Raw genomic sequence first — 16,774 nt, 5'->3', positions numbered from 1 at the left:
GACTGGGATTGCACAAACGACGACGATCCCCTTACCTACGATGGACAAGATCACCACCACAAAGTCGAAGATATTCCAACCGATAGTGAAGTAATAGTGCCGCAGGGAGATCATCTTCAGCACACACTCCCCAGTGAAGAGCACAATGAACACCAGGTTGATCCGGTAGAGGATCTTGTCCATTTCCGGCGTCTGGTCGTCCGTCTCCACCATCATCGTCACCATATTGAGGCAGATGAGGATCATGATCACAATGTCGAAGGCCTGCTTTGTGATGCAGTCAAACACGCAGCCTTGAAATGCATTCTGGGGGCAGACAAGGATAAAGGACAATTATTTTTACACTTGTGTTTTATGGCCCGTTAGTAATGCTTAAATTGAGTGCAGTCTGCGGTCTGTGCACTTGGGGAGTCTTACTGTTGGTCGCGGTATCGGTTTTTGTGGTTTCTTGGAGCCAAGCTTCTTCATGGCGTTGTAGTATTTCTTCTGCTCTTCTGTCATGAAGATGTCCTGACCTCCAAAGTAAAGACACGGCAACAACACTTGGTTACAACCACCTTCGTCGATCGAAGTCAGAGGATAAATACTGCTCTTGAAAAGGTCGCATCAGGTGCTTCTTGTTTACTGATCAAATTTCACTCAATGCAGTCAAAGAAACGAATCCCTCCTCCTCGCTACGTCATCTGCGACTCACATGTCGCAGTCGGTGCTCACTGAGCGTGACGCGTGTCTGGAGGGATGACTGGTGTCAACACTGAACACCCATCTGTGTGTGTGACGCTGTGGCTGCTGAGCCACACGGACTGATGTACAGTGTCTCGCCCCCTCCTCTCTCTCTTTTTAGGGTGATGCCAATTCTACTTGGTTGACTGGACTGTAACTCTGCATGTGTGTGAAGGAAGTCCCCCCCCTCCCCCCCTCAGTAAATCTTGGCACCAACCTACAGATAACCATTATTTTGTGGCTGAGTACTTCCTTTAACGCAGCTGTGGGTCTGATTTGGCTAAACACGCTTCAGTCTCTTTGTAGCCAGACTTCACATGTAGTTGGCACGGTGTGACACAGGACTGGCACCTGTTGTGTGTTGGATTGCACAACACAACACAGTGCAGCTTCAACATGTATTACAGACAGAAGGATGGACCATATAACTGGGAATCGACCTGTTTTTGAAACAGAAACTTTTTTTTTTTTTATTGACTACGTGTTATTTTAAGCAACTCATCTTCTTCTTCTGCTGGTTGAAGTTGTCGATGATGACACCGATGAACAGGTTGAGGGTGAAGAAGGAGCCGAAGATGATGAAGATGACAAAGTAGAGGTACATGTACAGGTTCACCTCATAGTCCGGCTGCTCTTCAAGCTGGAAACGCGTAGGACAGAGCAACAAGACACAACCTTACTGGATCATGGTCATACAGAAAAGAGCCGAGCTGATTGGTGAGAATATCAACGTACGTTTCTGGAGTCCACGGCTGCATACATGATGTCCATCCAACCCTTGAATGTTGCCTGGGAAGACATGAGAGGGGTTAGTGTGAGGAGTGGAAGGGGCCAAACAACCTTCATCACTCTGCACTAGTGTTACTAAAGGACCATGAATAATATCTTTTGTACTGTTCATGTGGCCTCATGTTTAAAAGTCATCATTTTTTCACAGATGAAACGACTGATCCTTGAAAATATTTAGCAAAGTACAAGCAAACATCGACGAGGACGGGCCTGCTGTCTTTGAAACTAAACTCACCACTTGCAACAGAGCCAGATAGCCGGCCCCGACGTTGTCAAAGTTTATCTTGACATTCTTCCAGCGGGCGCTGTCGTTGACTAAGTTCAAGCAGTCGGACTTGTTGTTGACGATGTCGGTGGGGAGGATCACGTCTGTGGTGGTGTTGACGCAGTAGTAGTACTTCCCCGCGAACAGGTTGACGCCCATGATGCTGAAGATGAGCCAGAAGATGAGGCAGACCAGCAGCACGTTCATGATGGAGGGGATGGCCCCGAGCAGAGCGTTCACCACGACCTGGGGAGGGCGGAGCACATGCACACGCTCAGCGCGCACCACCCAAAAATAGTCAGCCTGATTTTTGGTGTCAATCATTTAAATCACTTGTGCTGAGTTGATTGAGCTGTAAAAGCTACGGCCTCCAGAGCCATTTTTTTTAAAAATGCAGTCCTGCATTATTATTTCATACATATCGGCTGCATACATTAAAAATCTACAAAGAGAATTTAACAACATCACAGTTGGAAAGAGGAAGGTGGACAGGTGAAAAAAAGCTAACATTTGATAGGTAAAAAAGCAAAACAGAAAAAAACCTTAGAGAGGCGGGATGAAGTCACAACATTTTGTTTGACTGTAAATGAAAAAAGACACACAACAAAGAAAAAAATTACAGGTCGAAGGCACCACACAAGCAACGTCAGAGAACAAGGCTAGAGTAATCACAGTCATCTGCGGCTGACACGATGTGAGCGAGCTCATGCAGAAAGAAGAAGTAGTGGAGACGATCGTTAGAGAAGTTGTCGGCATGCAGACTTACATTCATGCGCCCTGACAACAAGCTTGAACCATTAACTGACATCCAACAATCAGCTGTCAGACGGATCAGAGCTCTATAAATGTACAAATAAATCCTACTGAAGCATAAAACACCATGCAGAGGACTAGCACGTGTCTCTGTGGCTTTAAACAGGCAACTCAAATAAACATGACGCAGCTAACAATTGCTTGTTGTTTAGGAGGTCGCTGAAAGCAGCTCGCAGCTTCAGAAACTTTGCATATTTTCAATTGCAGCTGTACAAGACGATACATTCATCTGTTTTAGTTCTTAGAGCTGGATAACATAAATGAATGTGAGGTTGAAAACAGGCGCTTGCTAGCTTAGCACAGCCTCGCTTAGCTTACAATGCTAAGTTCATAATCTCTGAGGATGCAGAGGATGATTATTCTAAACCAGAGATGTCAACGATTTTTCAAACATGCAGACATGCTCGCTTTCAGCTTGCCCACAAACAGCCACATTGTGCAAGTCGCGTCTTCGTTGCTGCAGTTCCAGATCTGTCCTTACCCTCATACCCTCAAACCGAGACAGGGCCCTCAGGGGCCGGAGGGCTCGCAGCGTCCTCAGAGATTTGATGGCTGTGAGCTCAGAGTAGCCCAGAGCATTGGCCACCAGACTGACCAGAGACACCTGGGAGAAGATAAGAGAGACGAGCAGGGTGAAAGGTGAAGAATCAGAGAGGCTCCTCTCCAGAAGTGCCAGTCGGAGTGTTTGAAGACGATGAGTGAGGTTTTAATGAGGATTCTGCACATAGTTAAAGTGTAAAAAAGAAGTAAACATGATTAAATATGAAGTAGTATGGGGATAACTGTGGTGTTTGTTTAGCTCCAGAGCTCCTTTGTTTAGTTGCTGTGGAGTTGTGCCAAGTAGACCTGGCATTGGATGATCCATTATACTGTTTTCGCTCGCTGTTTTCCACCTGCTTCACAAGGCTGATTAAAAACCTGCCCGAGCACTTATGACACGGTGTGGCGTCAATCATCTTTTCAAACTCTCTGCAAGAAGGAAGGGCTGAATATACATACGTCTACAATGAGGAAGTCGAGCCAGCACCAGGCGTTAGTGAAGTACTTGGAAAAGCCGTATGCCACCCACTTCAACAGCATTTCCAGGATGAAGATGTAGGTAAAGACCTTGTCTGCATACTCCAGCACTGTTTTGATGGTCCTCCGCTGTTCGATGTAAACGTCCTCAAACGCCTGTGCAGAGAGGAGAAAAAATGAAATGATCAGTTAAGAGCAAAAAAACCGGACCCGATGGGATTTAAAGCAAGACCCAAAAGCAGCTGCTTACCAGCGCTCCGCTGCTCAGCAGGATCATAAATATGATGAAGGACTCGAACCAGTTGTGCTCCACGATGATAAAGCAGGTTTTCCTGAGCGTCCACCAATTCTTAAAATGTTCTCCCTCCTCGTTGATCTGGCAGCACGGGAACCTGCTCACACAGCCTAAAGGCAAAGGACAAAAGAAGAGCAAGGTCTCTGTATGTGCAGGTTTTAAAACAACTGTATTTTGAAATCTCAGCTCTTTATTCAGCATATTTGTTTTTCTATATTTTCTATATGAGGCTGAGTTTGTATTTGCAGATTCAGGATTGCTCTGGAGGTGCGTCAGACTAGATGTCAGGTTACATTATAAGCCAGGACTATGCCCCAGACTAATTCCCCTTTCTCTTTTGCTGAGCAATTGAATTTGTTGTCACTCAAGTGTGAGTGTAACAAACTGGGGGCCGAGCACACGCAGTTGCGATCTACTCTACCTCTCCAAATGTGCTGTGGGAGGTACTTCCACTCCCACCTTTCTTGCTTTGTCCCACTTTCCCAAATCCCCCCTCCCCCTCCTCCTCCTCCTCCTCCTCACCCTCCGTGAAGCAGGCCTCTGGGTCCAGCGACTCCTCTGGCTCCAGCTCCACTGAATCCACCCCGTCTCCTGGGGGGCGAATATCCACTGTGCTCCCCTCCGATGAGCTCGGATGCTTGGGCTCTATGTCGAGCTTCTGCGTGGGCGACGAAGAAGATGAGAGTAGAAAGTTAAACCGCAACTCCTGAAGTGGCGGAAGCTCAGCGGTTACAGGAGCCAACCTTCTGAGCTTGTTATTGTTGTGATTCTTCATTCACATGGACTCCAGTGCCACAACTGCATACCTTAGTGTGGAGACTAGGCACTGGAATAGCTCACAGAGTTGGGCTCTTCAATGTCATTTTATCGTCACATGCAGCATCAATCAAATGTACCTACAGGCGTTATTAGTTTTATCTTATGGCTCAAATCAGATTATGTGGCAGCACATGGAACGGGGAGGTTGGGATTACGGAAAGTGCTCTGTGGGTACGTTTGATGTTACCTCAGTTTCGAGGAAGAGTGCATGCAGTATTCCAGTGCATTATCAATCCAAGCCCGAAATCGAACCAAGCAGAACGTGTGTGTTCAAGTGTTTTCATGTCCACTGAAAAATGCTCCAAATTTATCTTTCATCCATCCCCATATTGAAAAATTCTTCTTTGAATAATCATTTCCCCCGAAGAGCCCACCCAAAGAAAGACTGCTGGACATTTTTTGTCAGTGTCATGAAAACACATTAATTCCATTCCTTGAAAGCAGTGTACAAGCTTCTTCTGTTGGTGTTGAAGTAGACGGATAACCACATTAGCTTACGAGCAAAAAACCAGTACTGTGCACTGTTAATAAGACAGCATGTGGTCTTATTGTTCCTACTTTTCAAAATGTGCTTGATTGGGTCCCATGCACCGGACTGAGTGTGGAACTCATCCAGTTTGATCCTACTTCTCAGCAATATGCGAAACACATGTAAGGACTAGTGATTCTACCATTTACCAGTTTGTTTTTATTCTTGCTAACTCTGAATTTTGAATCCTAGCACAGCTCCTTAGACACCCTTAGACCACAGATCTCTGTATTTACAGGCATATACACTACAATGTTATCTGCATATAGTGTTTTTTATTATTGTTTTAAGGCTTTCTGTCCGTTTTCTTTCTAATCTGGTGTTATGTGGCCTCATGTCTGACCTGCCTGACGTGTGATGAAGGAACATGTCATCCTAGACAGTGCAGCAGCTCTGATTGCCGTGGGACCCAGCTAATATGGCATGGGAATGACGGAAGCATGCTACTCGTAATCACATCGTTTTCTGGAGAAGCGTTTTCCGTCTGGTTTCTCTTTCTCTCCTTCAGCAAAAAAAAACTTTTACATCCTCTGGATGTGGATTGTGAGGCTGTTATTCTCATTCTATCAACGTTTTAGCTGGTAGATTTTGTTGGTGAGTTCGTTTTTTTTATTTTTTTTTAATCAAGATAGTTGCAGTGGACCAAAAATTGATAACACACAGATAATTAGTCACTCGGGACTTATCAGTTACAGTAGTTCACCTAATGTGGTAGTATTTACTGTAATTTGGGATATAGCTTTTAGCACATTATATTTACAGAAAATTAAGACATATTGAGTGCATCACAGTGCATCATCATAAATACATCTGGTAAAATACTAAGTGCTACTTATGTGTCATCTGTTTTGCCACCCTGCAAAAATCAGAAAAGCTTCATTTGTCTTTCACAATTTCCTCCTGGCAAACAAATAAAGAATCTTTAATCGTTCCACTATTATTTGAGTGTCACAGAAAACAAGTACATCCAAGTATTTAATGTGTGAATGCATGGGCTGTGAACCAGACAAATGAATTTTGTCAAAACTACAGCAAAATTCATTCCTCAATCCCATCTCTCTCTTTTTCCTCCCCTCCTCCACCTCATCTCTTCCTTCATTCTCAAGCTGGATGAAGAGTGTCGGATGCCAATCGAATCAAGTCCCAAAACCAAGTCAAAACCAAGCAATGAAATCAAAAGCAAAGACCATGTTGGATGAGTTTGACTATCAATGAAGAAAGGTGGCGTCGCTCATTCCTAATGGTTTGTAGCTGCAATGCAGCCTGATGTTTGGAGATAAGTTGTGAAAGGGTTGGGGGAGAGGGGTAAAGGGAAAACTGGAGGACTACAGCATTGAGTGTGCTGCTGTATTGGGAGGTGGGAGGGCGAAAATCAAAGAGGGCATGGCAGGGAGGTGTGGGGGGGAGGGGGCGGAGGGCAGACCAGGCAAAGAGCGAAAATGGGCAATCCGTTGAAAAAAAAAAACAAACAAACAAAACAAAAAAACATGTTTGTCTGTAAATGGCATAGGCAGTCCTCATGGTTAGTGCTATGGTACAATAAAGTGGTCTTACAAGTCTCCTCTCACTGAAAACCTTGAGAGCGTCTGTGACACAGCTGCAATAACAAATGGGGGGGTTAAACAAAGTGAGTCAAACACACCAAACGCGAGCACACAAGTTTGATTTCACTATTTAGCTCCCTGGAAGCACATTTCTTTATCAATTCAATGCAGAAGAGTGGGATACGTTTCATAAAGTTAGCATCTAATATCTGTCATTTCATTACACTCAGTGACACAGTGGTTAAGGAAAAATGTCAAATATCCTGTGCTCAATTATTACAATACACCAGCCACTGGCTGCCCGGTGTGAGGAGATGTACTGACGTGACAGAGCACAGCCTGATCCAGATATGGAGCGTGTGGTGCCAGAGCTAGAAATAGTCTCCAGGGTTGTTTTGAATCACAGAGAATTGGCACCACACCCACAGTGTCAGGTTGACATCACCAGGGTGCAGAGTCCCAATACTGTGTCAGCCTGGCAAACGCTTAAACCAGACATTTGTCCTGGGAGAATAAACAATGGAGCTGTTCTTTCGTTTTAAATACGATGACTCAGCAATCAATGTTTCCCTTCGTAGCAAAACATGAAGAAAACAATCCTCATCATGTAATCATGTTTTAAACTGCTTGTCTGTTGAACAAAAAAAAAAAAAAAAAAAGAAATCTAAAAAGGTCATTATTATTTTCCAAATCTGGACATTTTCATACATATACAGACTTGCTTTGGGTTTTCACTTTTATGCATAAAAAGGAGCTAATTAATAAACAAAAATAAAACCTGACTGAGGGTGCACTCACACCTGCAAAGTTCACCCGTTCCGTGCTTAAGCAGGACTGAAGTAATTATGAAGCGTGCTTAGTTTAACAAGACTTGAAAATAAAAGTTAAAATATAATAAAAAGGGATGCACGTTCGAGGTCTGCATCAGAGAAGAACACAGAAAGCATGACAGCTGCTTTACTGACTATGTGGATACTGACCCAAGCGCTCCCGGGGTTAAGGAAGTGTCCCGAGCTTAAGCAAACAAACTGGACTTTAAGGGTGAAGCATGTTTCGGCACGGTATGGATTTCCCAGTGTGAGTACACCCTTCAAAACATTTTCTTACGAACAACTCTCTTTGATCTTACCTCTTTGCTGCCCTCAACATCCGACGAGTCGCTGCTAAAATCTTCCGTGTTCACGTTCTCGAAGTCCGACTCGCCAACAGCGATAGGCACGGTGACTGTCAGGCTGGGGTTATGAATAAATGACATGTAGTCACATTCCTCCATTTGGTAATTCCCTGTTGTGTCCCCACCAACCCCGACCCCGACCACCAGCCCTCCTCCAGGCCGTCCGTTGCCCTCGGTTACGTACACCCCACTTGGGTCTTTGGTGATCTCCACTGATGTGTGGTTGGAGATGCAGTTGCCCTTGCCGTTGCTGTGCAGTTCATCCAGGGGTTTGCTCTCCTCTGCCAAACCGGAGCCCTTACCGGATCCGCCAAAGCAGAGGCTGCGCAGGAACTGTCGGATGGTGGATTTGATGAACGCGATGCCCCTCTGGATTCGGCCCACGGCGATCTGCAGGTTGTTCATTTCGCTGTCATCGTCGGTTGCTGCTAAGTTGTCGGCGCTGAATGAGCTCAGTAAGAGAGCCAGGAACAGATTTAAAACCTGGGAAGATGTAGATCGGGCAAGGAAAGTGAATCCTTATTGATAGAAATCCAATTTCGAACATGAATTTATAACCAGATAAAATAGTACAAAACTTAAAATCCAAGCTACATTATAATAAACTACAACGTCCAGTAGCTGTCCAATACCAGTACAACAAAATATCACATAATATTGGTGGGAAAAAAACTATTTACAGACCTTTACATACAGAACTAACTAATCAATGCATTGACATGGCATATGAAATATAGCATTTCAGGCCAATGTAGTATTGGTAATACCTCGTCCAATTATATAAAGATTTGAAGGAAAGAATCCCATACCACCAGGTTTCCAATGACCATGACCATCATGAAGACAATCAGGCACATGGACTGTCCAGCCACCTCCATGCAGTCCCACATGGTCTCGATCCACTCCCCGCACAGCACCCGGAACACGATGAGGAAGGAGTGGAAGAAGTCATGCATGTGCCAGCGTGGTAGCTTACACTTGTCGGAAATCTTGCACACACACTCCTTGTAGTTCTTTCCAAACAGCTGCATGCCCACCACGGCGAAGATGAAGACGATGATGGCCAGCACCAGAGTCAGGTTACCCAGAGCACCCACTGAGTTCCCAATGATCTTGATCAGCATGTTCAAAGTGGGCCAGGACTTGGCTAGCTTGAAGACCCTCAGCTGTTTGAAAAGAAGTTCAAACACATTATTTAATGTCCTAGATTTTGGTCATTTCATTAGGTAGGAGAGCTGAAGAGAAACAGGAAATGTTTGGAGAAGAGAACGAGGGATTACATGCAGCAAAGGGCCAGGGCTAACATTTACATTATAAGTGTGCTTCAGTATTGTGGCTTCAGCTTGGGAGACTTTGGGAGTACAGGTTCAAAATAATAAATCACTGACTTTCTAACAGCAGTAGAAAGCTAATATGGCGACTAGAAAAAAAACACAGTGCTCCAAAGTCCACAATGACTCTCAGTGCAGCCTTTCATGTATTGCACAAAAGCTCTTATTACATCACTACCTCGCGAACGCCATCAGTGTTATCAAGAAAGCCATCGTGTTGTGAGCCTAGAAGTACGAGCACTTATCAACTTGTGCCATCTTAAGAGCAGGTAAATGACGTGCTCTTACCAATCTGAAGGACCTGAGCACAGAGAGGCCTTCGACGTTGGCCAAACCGAGCTCCATCAGACTCAGGCTAACGATGATGCCATCAAAGATGTTCCAGCCCTCCTGGAAGTAGTAGTACGGATGTAGGGCGATGATCTTGAAGCACATCTCTGCTGTGAAAATGCCTGTAAACACCTAATGACAAACACGGGCAAAACATTCAGTCCACGCTTCATTTGGCCTTAAGAGATTTACTCAAAGTCCATGAGCAGCACAATATTTACCAGGTTTCCAACCGAGAGGACGTTATCGAATTCTTTCGTCATGGGGTAATGCTCCATGGCCATGAAAAGGGTGTTGAGGACGATGCAAATTGTGATGGCGAGATCCACAAAAGGGTCCATGACCACCGTGCAGACGACCTCTTTGATTTTCAGCCATTGCGGGCAACAATCCCAGATCAGGCAGGTGTTGGCAAATCGATACCAGCAGGGGGGGCACTTCTGTCTAGATTCTTCAAGCTCTGAAAAAAAAGTACAATTAGCAAATTCCATTATGTCAAAAACAATTAGGTTAGTTCACGTTTTGAAATGGATTAAAGTCTGTGACCTGATCTTTACCTTCCATAGTGTTGGTGAGGATACTGGCCACACTCATGGCTCTCGGCCTACTCCCAGGTTCGTCTAAATAATCCATAGATGGCTTGCGAAAAATTGACCTGCGCTTCTTAAACTCAGTATCTGTCGTTGTCCCCTTTTAAAAAAACAAACAAAAAAAAAACCGTGAAAAACAAATCATGTAAAAATTTCAGAAAGCACTACAGGGTGTATGTTTCGAACTTAACTGAATATGTGAAAACACCTGAGGCAGCGTGAGCAGCACTTGAAAAGGATGAGAGTGGTGATATCCTGGATTTTTCTTACGTCAACAAACCCCATGAAAAGGATCAAACCAACAGTTTAAGTGTTTTTTGTTTGTGGATAAAGATGGATCGATTTTTTTCTTTTTCAGCTTTATTGACTGAGATTTCTAACAATCCAATAGTTGAATATAATATAATAATATAATAACTGAATATTACATTTTACACTCCTCCACCAGTCTACAGGAAAGAAAGGATAAGAACGAAGCCCGTAGTTTCAACCAATCAGGTTTGGGCAGTGAACCTCAGCTCCCTCAACAATGTGGTAAAGTGTTAAGAGATGAACTTAAGATGTGTTGGTTATGATGTTCTCACAAGATTTGTTGACAAAGAATCATGAAACATTGGCAAACTTACCTTTTTAATGAGCCAACATTTACAACAAAATCTACCAACATGCAACACACCGCTGACTTTTTTTCCCATGGGGAAACGATGTCCTCTTCACTCAGTGATGAAAGAATATACGCCACAATAGCTTATGAATGATTAATTAGGCCACATGACGATGAAGTGACGGGAATGAAATGAAGGCAAAAGGAAGCATGAAACCAACAGTCACCTCAGGCATCAGGAGACCTACAGGAGAAGTTGTTGCAGAAGTTCCACCGACCAACGACACCACACCGTTGCAGTCTACGGCGCAGTGCATCTTGCCGTTGGCTGGCAGCATGATCCGCGGCGCCCCGAGGCTCGTCTGGCTGACGGCGCTGCAGCGTCTTTCGAGTCGACGTGGCAGGAACAGGGAGCCCCGACGGCTGTCGCTCTCCTCGAAGGTGCTGTGCTCGTCATCGGCAAAGTCGTTCTCGGAGCCCATGTCGCGCGCCCGGTCTCGGAAGCTGAACAGGCTGGCGCGGCTGTTCCTCCGAGGCGAGAAAAGGGATCCACGGATACTGAGGAGAGACTGATACACGGAGAGAAGAGGAGTGAGGGTTCGTGGAAGGATCAGAGGCAAAACAGGAACGCTGTTAATCAACATCATCAGTTAGTCTAGTTAATTCTTCTGCGTCGCGTCGACGACGTGCCTACAACAACTAAATCAATCGAGGCTGAAAACGGGTGAATTTAACACACCAGTTAGCCTTCTGAGGAACCTGGATGAAGAGATGTATTTTCGCTACTTTCTAATGTCAATCAGCTGATTTCTTCGCCACTATTTCCGTTGTGACCAGAAATGCGACGTGTAGTCAGGGTTTTTTGGAGGCGCGCATACGGCCACTGTAGCTACGGCGTCGACGCAACGCCGCCAGTTAGCCTAGCATAAGGATCAGAGACGAGGGGAAGTTGGAGTCAATGGTGAACTTAATCTTATAAGTGCAACAAAATGGTTTAGGCTTAAGCAAAGTTTCATTCCACTGATTTGACTTTTTTTTTTTAATTGTATATTTTTTAATGGCATGCTGACATTTTGTAAAACATCAGTTTGGTGTGAGCCATCAGCTAACATCCTCAGTATCAGGAAGGAAGTGTCCACCTGGTTGGGTGAGGAGCATCTCTTCTCATAAGACAGCCTGTTGGCATCGATTGAGAAGCGGAAGCTGGATCTTTTGATGCTGCCCTCAGACTCAGACTTGTGGAACTTGTCTCGGGTCCCCCTCTCCTCCTCCTCCTCCCTCTGCTTCCTCTTCTTCCGCCTGTTGCGTCGCTCCTTTGCACTTTTGGAGCTCAGCTTTGACGTCCCCGAGGAGGACTCCGAGGTGGGGTCGCCTCTCCCGCTGTACTCTCCGCTCTCTGTGGCTGCTGCCGCGGCAACCTGCCAACCAATGGGAGCACAAACACAGTTGTCATGGCGACCCAGTGCCCGTCTCAAAGGCTCTGGCGGACTGGAGTTGAGGAAAAAGCCTGGCAGCAGCAGAATAAGCCTCAGACACCTTCTAAAAATGGACGCCTGAATGTTTTCATGCAAACCAAAACAAAACAACATTCTTGCATTTTTAATAAACTTAAAGTAAGAGCCAAACTGTGAGGATTTGAGGTTAGGTACGCATCTTTTTCTTTTGAAAAACAAGTAGAGAACTGTTCTCTGAGAAGCCAGGCACCAAATCAGTGTGTATGAAAAAAAAAGAGGCCCCTACAGAATATACATAACCACCACACATGTATCAAAACACACTGCTTTGTATCAGGGTTTTCATTTTTCCACTTCAGTGTGCTTTAATATCTTGAGGAAATGCATCTCGGAATAAAAGAAGATCCAAATAATCATCGCCAAATGGAACCGACTCTCAAAGATTCCCAAAAAACATACAACACTGTAACCATCAAGAGGATTTAACCGCCTGTCATGGCAACCACTGCAGCAACAAACAACAGTCCAAATGTGCACGAGCCTGACGGGGCTGAGCATGGCAGCTATTGAAATTAAGAGTAAGGATGAAAACACAAATAAAGGATGCAACGTCTTCCTATGAGATGGGACGATGTTGTATTTACAATTATCTGAAATCTAGAAGGAAAATAAATACAGCCTGTGAATTATCTTCAACTTTTATACACATTTGTAAGTATATTGTTAAAAACATTACAGGGACACATGGAACCTCTGCAACTGTGGCTTTCAATGACTCTGTTCTTCCCCTTGTATCGCCTTGTGTCCATACACACTGGTGAATCTAATAAGACCAATTTGTGTAGAGCTCATGTGATAATGAGAACGTATTGCACTCAGCCATGTCGGGGCCGTAAACTTTCCCTGCGGTTGGCGTTGCAGGCACACAAGGTATCGCTGTCTTTTAATGACGAGCCTTAAATAGATGACGTGCCGATAATGAAGCAAACAGTCCCAGCTGAAAAGAGCTGTATTTATCCTGCATTCAAACACACGCTCCCTGCTTATCTGCTTTTTGTAAGGTTGATTTACAACCCCTGAGGGAGCAGCAGAGGAGGATTCCCCTAAGATAGATAAATCCTTAAACTCATTTTCACCTGAAATGGACTGGTCAATGAACCTTGTGTCTTCCTACAAATTAATCAAAAATGAAGTTTGAGACGATTACTCCGATGCAGACGAGTCAGTTCTAACTTGAGCTGAAACAGAAGGTTAATGTCGTGCCTGTGCCTCCTCCTGCTGCCTCTTCAGCTGCTCCAGCATGGCCTGGAACTCCTCCTCCTTCTGCTGAGCCTCCTCGATGGTGGCCTGGTTCTGCTCGTCATACGCCATGGCTACCACGGCCAGGATCAGGTTGACCAGGTAGAAGGAGCCCAGGAAGATGACGAGGACGAAGAAGACCATGTAGGGTTTTCCGGCCGCGCGCAGAGTCTGCAGGAGAAGAAGAAAAAAAAAAAACAGCGAGCGGAGAACACGTTGTTGTGTGAGAGAAACAACGGCGCAGGAGAGTCACACGATGTTAAGTGTTCACACTGTTTGGTAACTTTGCACATGTGAAGCTGCTGCATTGTTATGCTGCAGTACCAAATAAAACACAACAACAGCTTACATAACTGGCTCAGTCTATAATTACAGAAGGGGCGCACCCTTTCGAAAGACCCCTTTTTTAACAACCGGCGAATGTTTGCTCCTGGATGAATTCACCGACTAAATGTCAAAATAAAGCTTTATTATCAAATACACTGTTTTCATGCCATGCTTAAAATTGACTAATGTATTTACAAAGCATCAAGAGTTGACGTTTTGTGTAGATCAGTGTTACTAACCTTTGTGAGCACATTATAAATATACTGAAAGATATGCAAATAATGTTTTACCAACCTGCTGGTACAGGTTTTCCCAGTAGTCCTGGGTCATGAGTCGGAACAGGGAGAGGAAGGCCCAGCTGAAGGTGTCGAAGCTGGTGTAGCCGTAGTCTGGATTGCTGCCAGCTTTGACACAGATAAAGCCCTCTGGACACAGCCTGTCATGGGACAAAAAGTTGGATTTGGTTAAGTGAGCCCACTGGACGCCTCCAGAAGTTGGGACAGGGACGGACAGTTTTAAATCAAGTACGACCACTAAACAGCTCGCTCTGCGTCATCTTGAAAAAATACAAAAGACAGGGCAAGTTTCAGCTGAGGGGATTAACAGCAGCAAGCCTAAACTGCCGTTTCAAAGACTAAGGATGGATAATCCTAAACAGAAGTTGATAAAATAATTGAATATTTTGCAGGATTTTTTTAAAGCCTGCATTCTGTGCCATGTGGAGGACCTCATTATGACCACTTCTCGACCAATTCCCCCCCTCTTAAAAAACAGGGCACAACATACAGCGCAAAAGGAGCTGTGGTGCTTGTTGAGGGAATTGGAACGCAGCCGTGGTTTACAGTCTCATGTTGGAGTAATGGCAAGTCCAGTCACCTTCTGACGCTGCCTTTCAAATCCTGTTTTTTACGTTGGAAGATGATCGGACGGTTACACAAAAAAGGGTGTTATCATTTCTAAAACACATTAAAAGAAATGCACCCACAGTTAACCAGCAGTTTAGACGCCCCCCCGTGATGTCTCAACATGGTGGAGAGTGTCGGCACTAATTGTCGATGCTCAGCTTTGTGGAGGGTTTAATTGGCCACATAAATAAAACATGCCAAGCCTTACCCGGCGCCACTTCCATTCCCGCAGAGGAGAGCATCCCTACGGCCAGGGATGGAATAGTAATTACCTAGAGGAGAGGGGAAACAGAGAACGGTCAGTGCAACAGGTGTGAATGGGAGGAAAGTAGAGATCCCTTCTTTTTGTGATAACACCCAGCTGTGTTCATCATCCTGTTGGTGATCGCTGAAACAACCACTGCTCTGTTGTTATTCACCAACTTACTGTGACTAACTGGCTTTTATCGCCTAAAATTCAGTCTTCAACCTCTCGCCATATACGTTTAGTTTTCTCTTAGCAGAGAGTGACAATTTTTGGACGTCAAGAAACTTGTTTGATTTCAGCAACTTGTCAATTACAGGTGGGTAGTGTTGTTGTCAAGACAAATACAGTTAGGGATCGAGACCGAGGCAGGACGAGACCAACGCCATAAATATCCCTGAAACATCCTCATCTTGTGTGCAGAGGAGGGTGTCACTCATAAAATCTGGAAGTCTGGAAACAGGAAAGACTTTTAATAGTGTCTGAAATCATGTCATGTTTGCTGTATTTGGAGTTGGGAACAAAAAGTATTTTTCACTATGTAGTAGACTAGAGGTATCCCACAATGCATTTGAAAAAGGAGTGCATAACCAATGTTCACGAACCAGGAAAACATTTCCATTTGTAGCTCTAAAAATGGCAGTATGGTGAGAAACCGGTGAATTACGTCAATATTGCTTTTTTTTTTTTCCTTCTTACACAGGCTGCCAGACAAACAATCATTGATAACAATTAAATGCCAGATTTAATTATAACTTCTATCCAATCCAACCTGTCTCTCTCTCTCTCTCTCTCTCTCTCTCTGGCATCAGCTTGTCGTGAAGCTGCTCCACGTCTCCTCCACATCCTGCTGACGGTCAGTGACTCACCCTCAGACTGCACTTAGAGCTGCTCATGCCACACTGATGGGCTCTGAGAGGATGATGGCGGGTAGTGAGGGGGTAAAAGAGGAGGCTATCATTGTTGAGGCGATTATCTGCCACATTTGCCGCGTTCCCCCCACCGGCCCTTGTTATGGAGCATGTGCCAGGCTCGCAGCCATTGCTGTCACTTCTCATCACGACAGCACGCCACACGTCTGACCTCCCTCGCTCTACCACTACCGCCACCACCATGACCCACCTCTACATGTAAAGCTGCGAGTATCTGACTTATGGCGTCTGCTTCAGGACGCTAACCTGACCCTGTTTAACGAAGCACTTTGACGCTCCTCTTACTCTTGTCGCTGATGTACTCCGTCCAGTTGAAGGCGCTCTCCACCGAGTTCTGGACAAAGGTGGCGTTGATCTCCGTCAAGTCGTTGTTGAAGAACGTGAAGTCGCTGTCGGTGAGGTTGCTGCTGTTGGTGGCGTTGCTGATGATTGGCACACGCACGCACTTCTGCCTCAGGTTACCCATGAAGAGCTGCAGGCCGATGAGGGCGAAGACGCTGAGGCAGAACACAGTGAGGATCATGACGTCTGACAGCTTTTTGACCGACTGGATCAGAGCGCCGACGATGGTCTTCAGGCCTGGACGGGGGAGAGGGTGAAGGTTCGGGGGGGGGGGGGGGGACATTGCAGAATAATTACTGTTATCGAGTTACAGCAGCAAGCTTGTTAAAAGAAGAAGCTAACAGGAGCAAGCAGCCAGCGGATCTGTGAGCGGTGTCTTGTATGAACAGTTAGCTTTCATATAGGAACCACGCTAACACAGATCACCGCTAATCGTGCGCAGGAGAAA

General features: G+C 45.2%; 1 protein-coding gene across 5 annotated transcripts in view; it reads right to left on the bottom strand.

The window, feature by feature from the left end:
* The window catches only part of LOC306818543 (sodium channel protein type 2 subunit alpha-like), a 29,025-nt gene that overhangs the window by 3,392 nt on the left and 8,859 nt on the right, over positions 1 to 16,774 (bottom strand). For 4 of the 5 annotated variants that reach the window (XM_079336182.1, XM_079336183.1, XM_079336185.1 and 1 more), the window contains 20 exons: positions 16,270 to 16,563; positions 15,017 to 15,080; positions 14,198 to 14,339; positions 13,541 to 13,747; positions 11,963 to 12,241; positions 11,051 to 11,392; positions 10,187 to 10,319; positions 9,851 to 10,089; positions 9,588 to 9,761; positions 8,778 to 9,134; positions 7,924 to 8,451; positions 4,425 to 4,560; positions 3,858 to 4,012; positions 3,590 to 3,763; positions 3,072 to 3,194; positions 1,748 to 2,023; positions 1,459 to 1,512; positions 1,226 to 1,363; positions 418 to 522; positions 36 to 306 (listed from right to left, as the gene is read on the bottom strand). In XM_079336182.1, coding sequence (XP_079192308.1) covers positions 36 to 306; positions 418 to 522; positions 1,226 to 1,363; positions 1,459 to 1,512; positions 1,748 to 2,023; positions 3,072 to 3,194; positions 3,590 to 3,763; positions 3,858 to 4,012; positions 4,425 to 4,560; positions 7,924 to 8,451; positions 8,778 to 9,134; positions 9,588 to 9,761; positions 9,851 to 10,089; positions 10,187 to 10,319; positions 11,051 to 11,392; positions 11,963 to 12,241; positions 13,541 to 13,747; positions 14,198 to 14,339; positions 15,017 to 15,080; positions 16,270 to 16,563 — 4,191 coding nt within the window. The remainder of the gene's footprint in view (positions 1 to 35; positions 307 to 417; positions 523 to 1,225; positions 1,364 to 1,458; positions 1,513 to 1,747; positions 2,024 to 3,071; positions 3,195 to 3,589; positions 3,764 to 3,857; positions 4,013 to 4,424; positions 4,561 to 7,923; positions 8,452 to 8,777; positions 9,135 to 9,587; positions 9,762 to 9,850; positions 10,090 to 10,186; positions 10,320 to 11,050; positions 11,393 to 11,962; positions 12,242 to 13,540; positions 13,748 to 14,197; positions 14,340 to 15,016; positions 15,081 to 16,269; positions 16,564 to 16,774) is intronic. The other variant, XM_079336184.1, reaches the window with a different exon arrangement.

This window comes from Symphodus melops (genome assembly GCF_947650265.1).
Source record: "Symphodus melops genome assembly, chromosome: 23".
In the NCBI taxonomy this organism is placed as follows: domain Eukaryota; kingdom Metazoa; phylum Chordata; class Actinopteri; order Labriformes; family Labridae; genus Symphodus; species Symphodus melops.
Note: the sequence above shows the minus strand (reverse complement) of the source record. Positions and strands in the feature narration are given on the sequence as shown.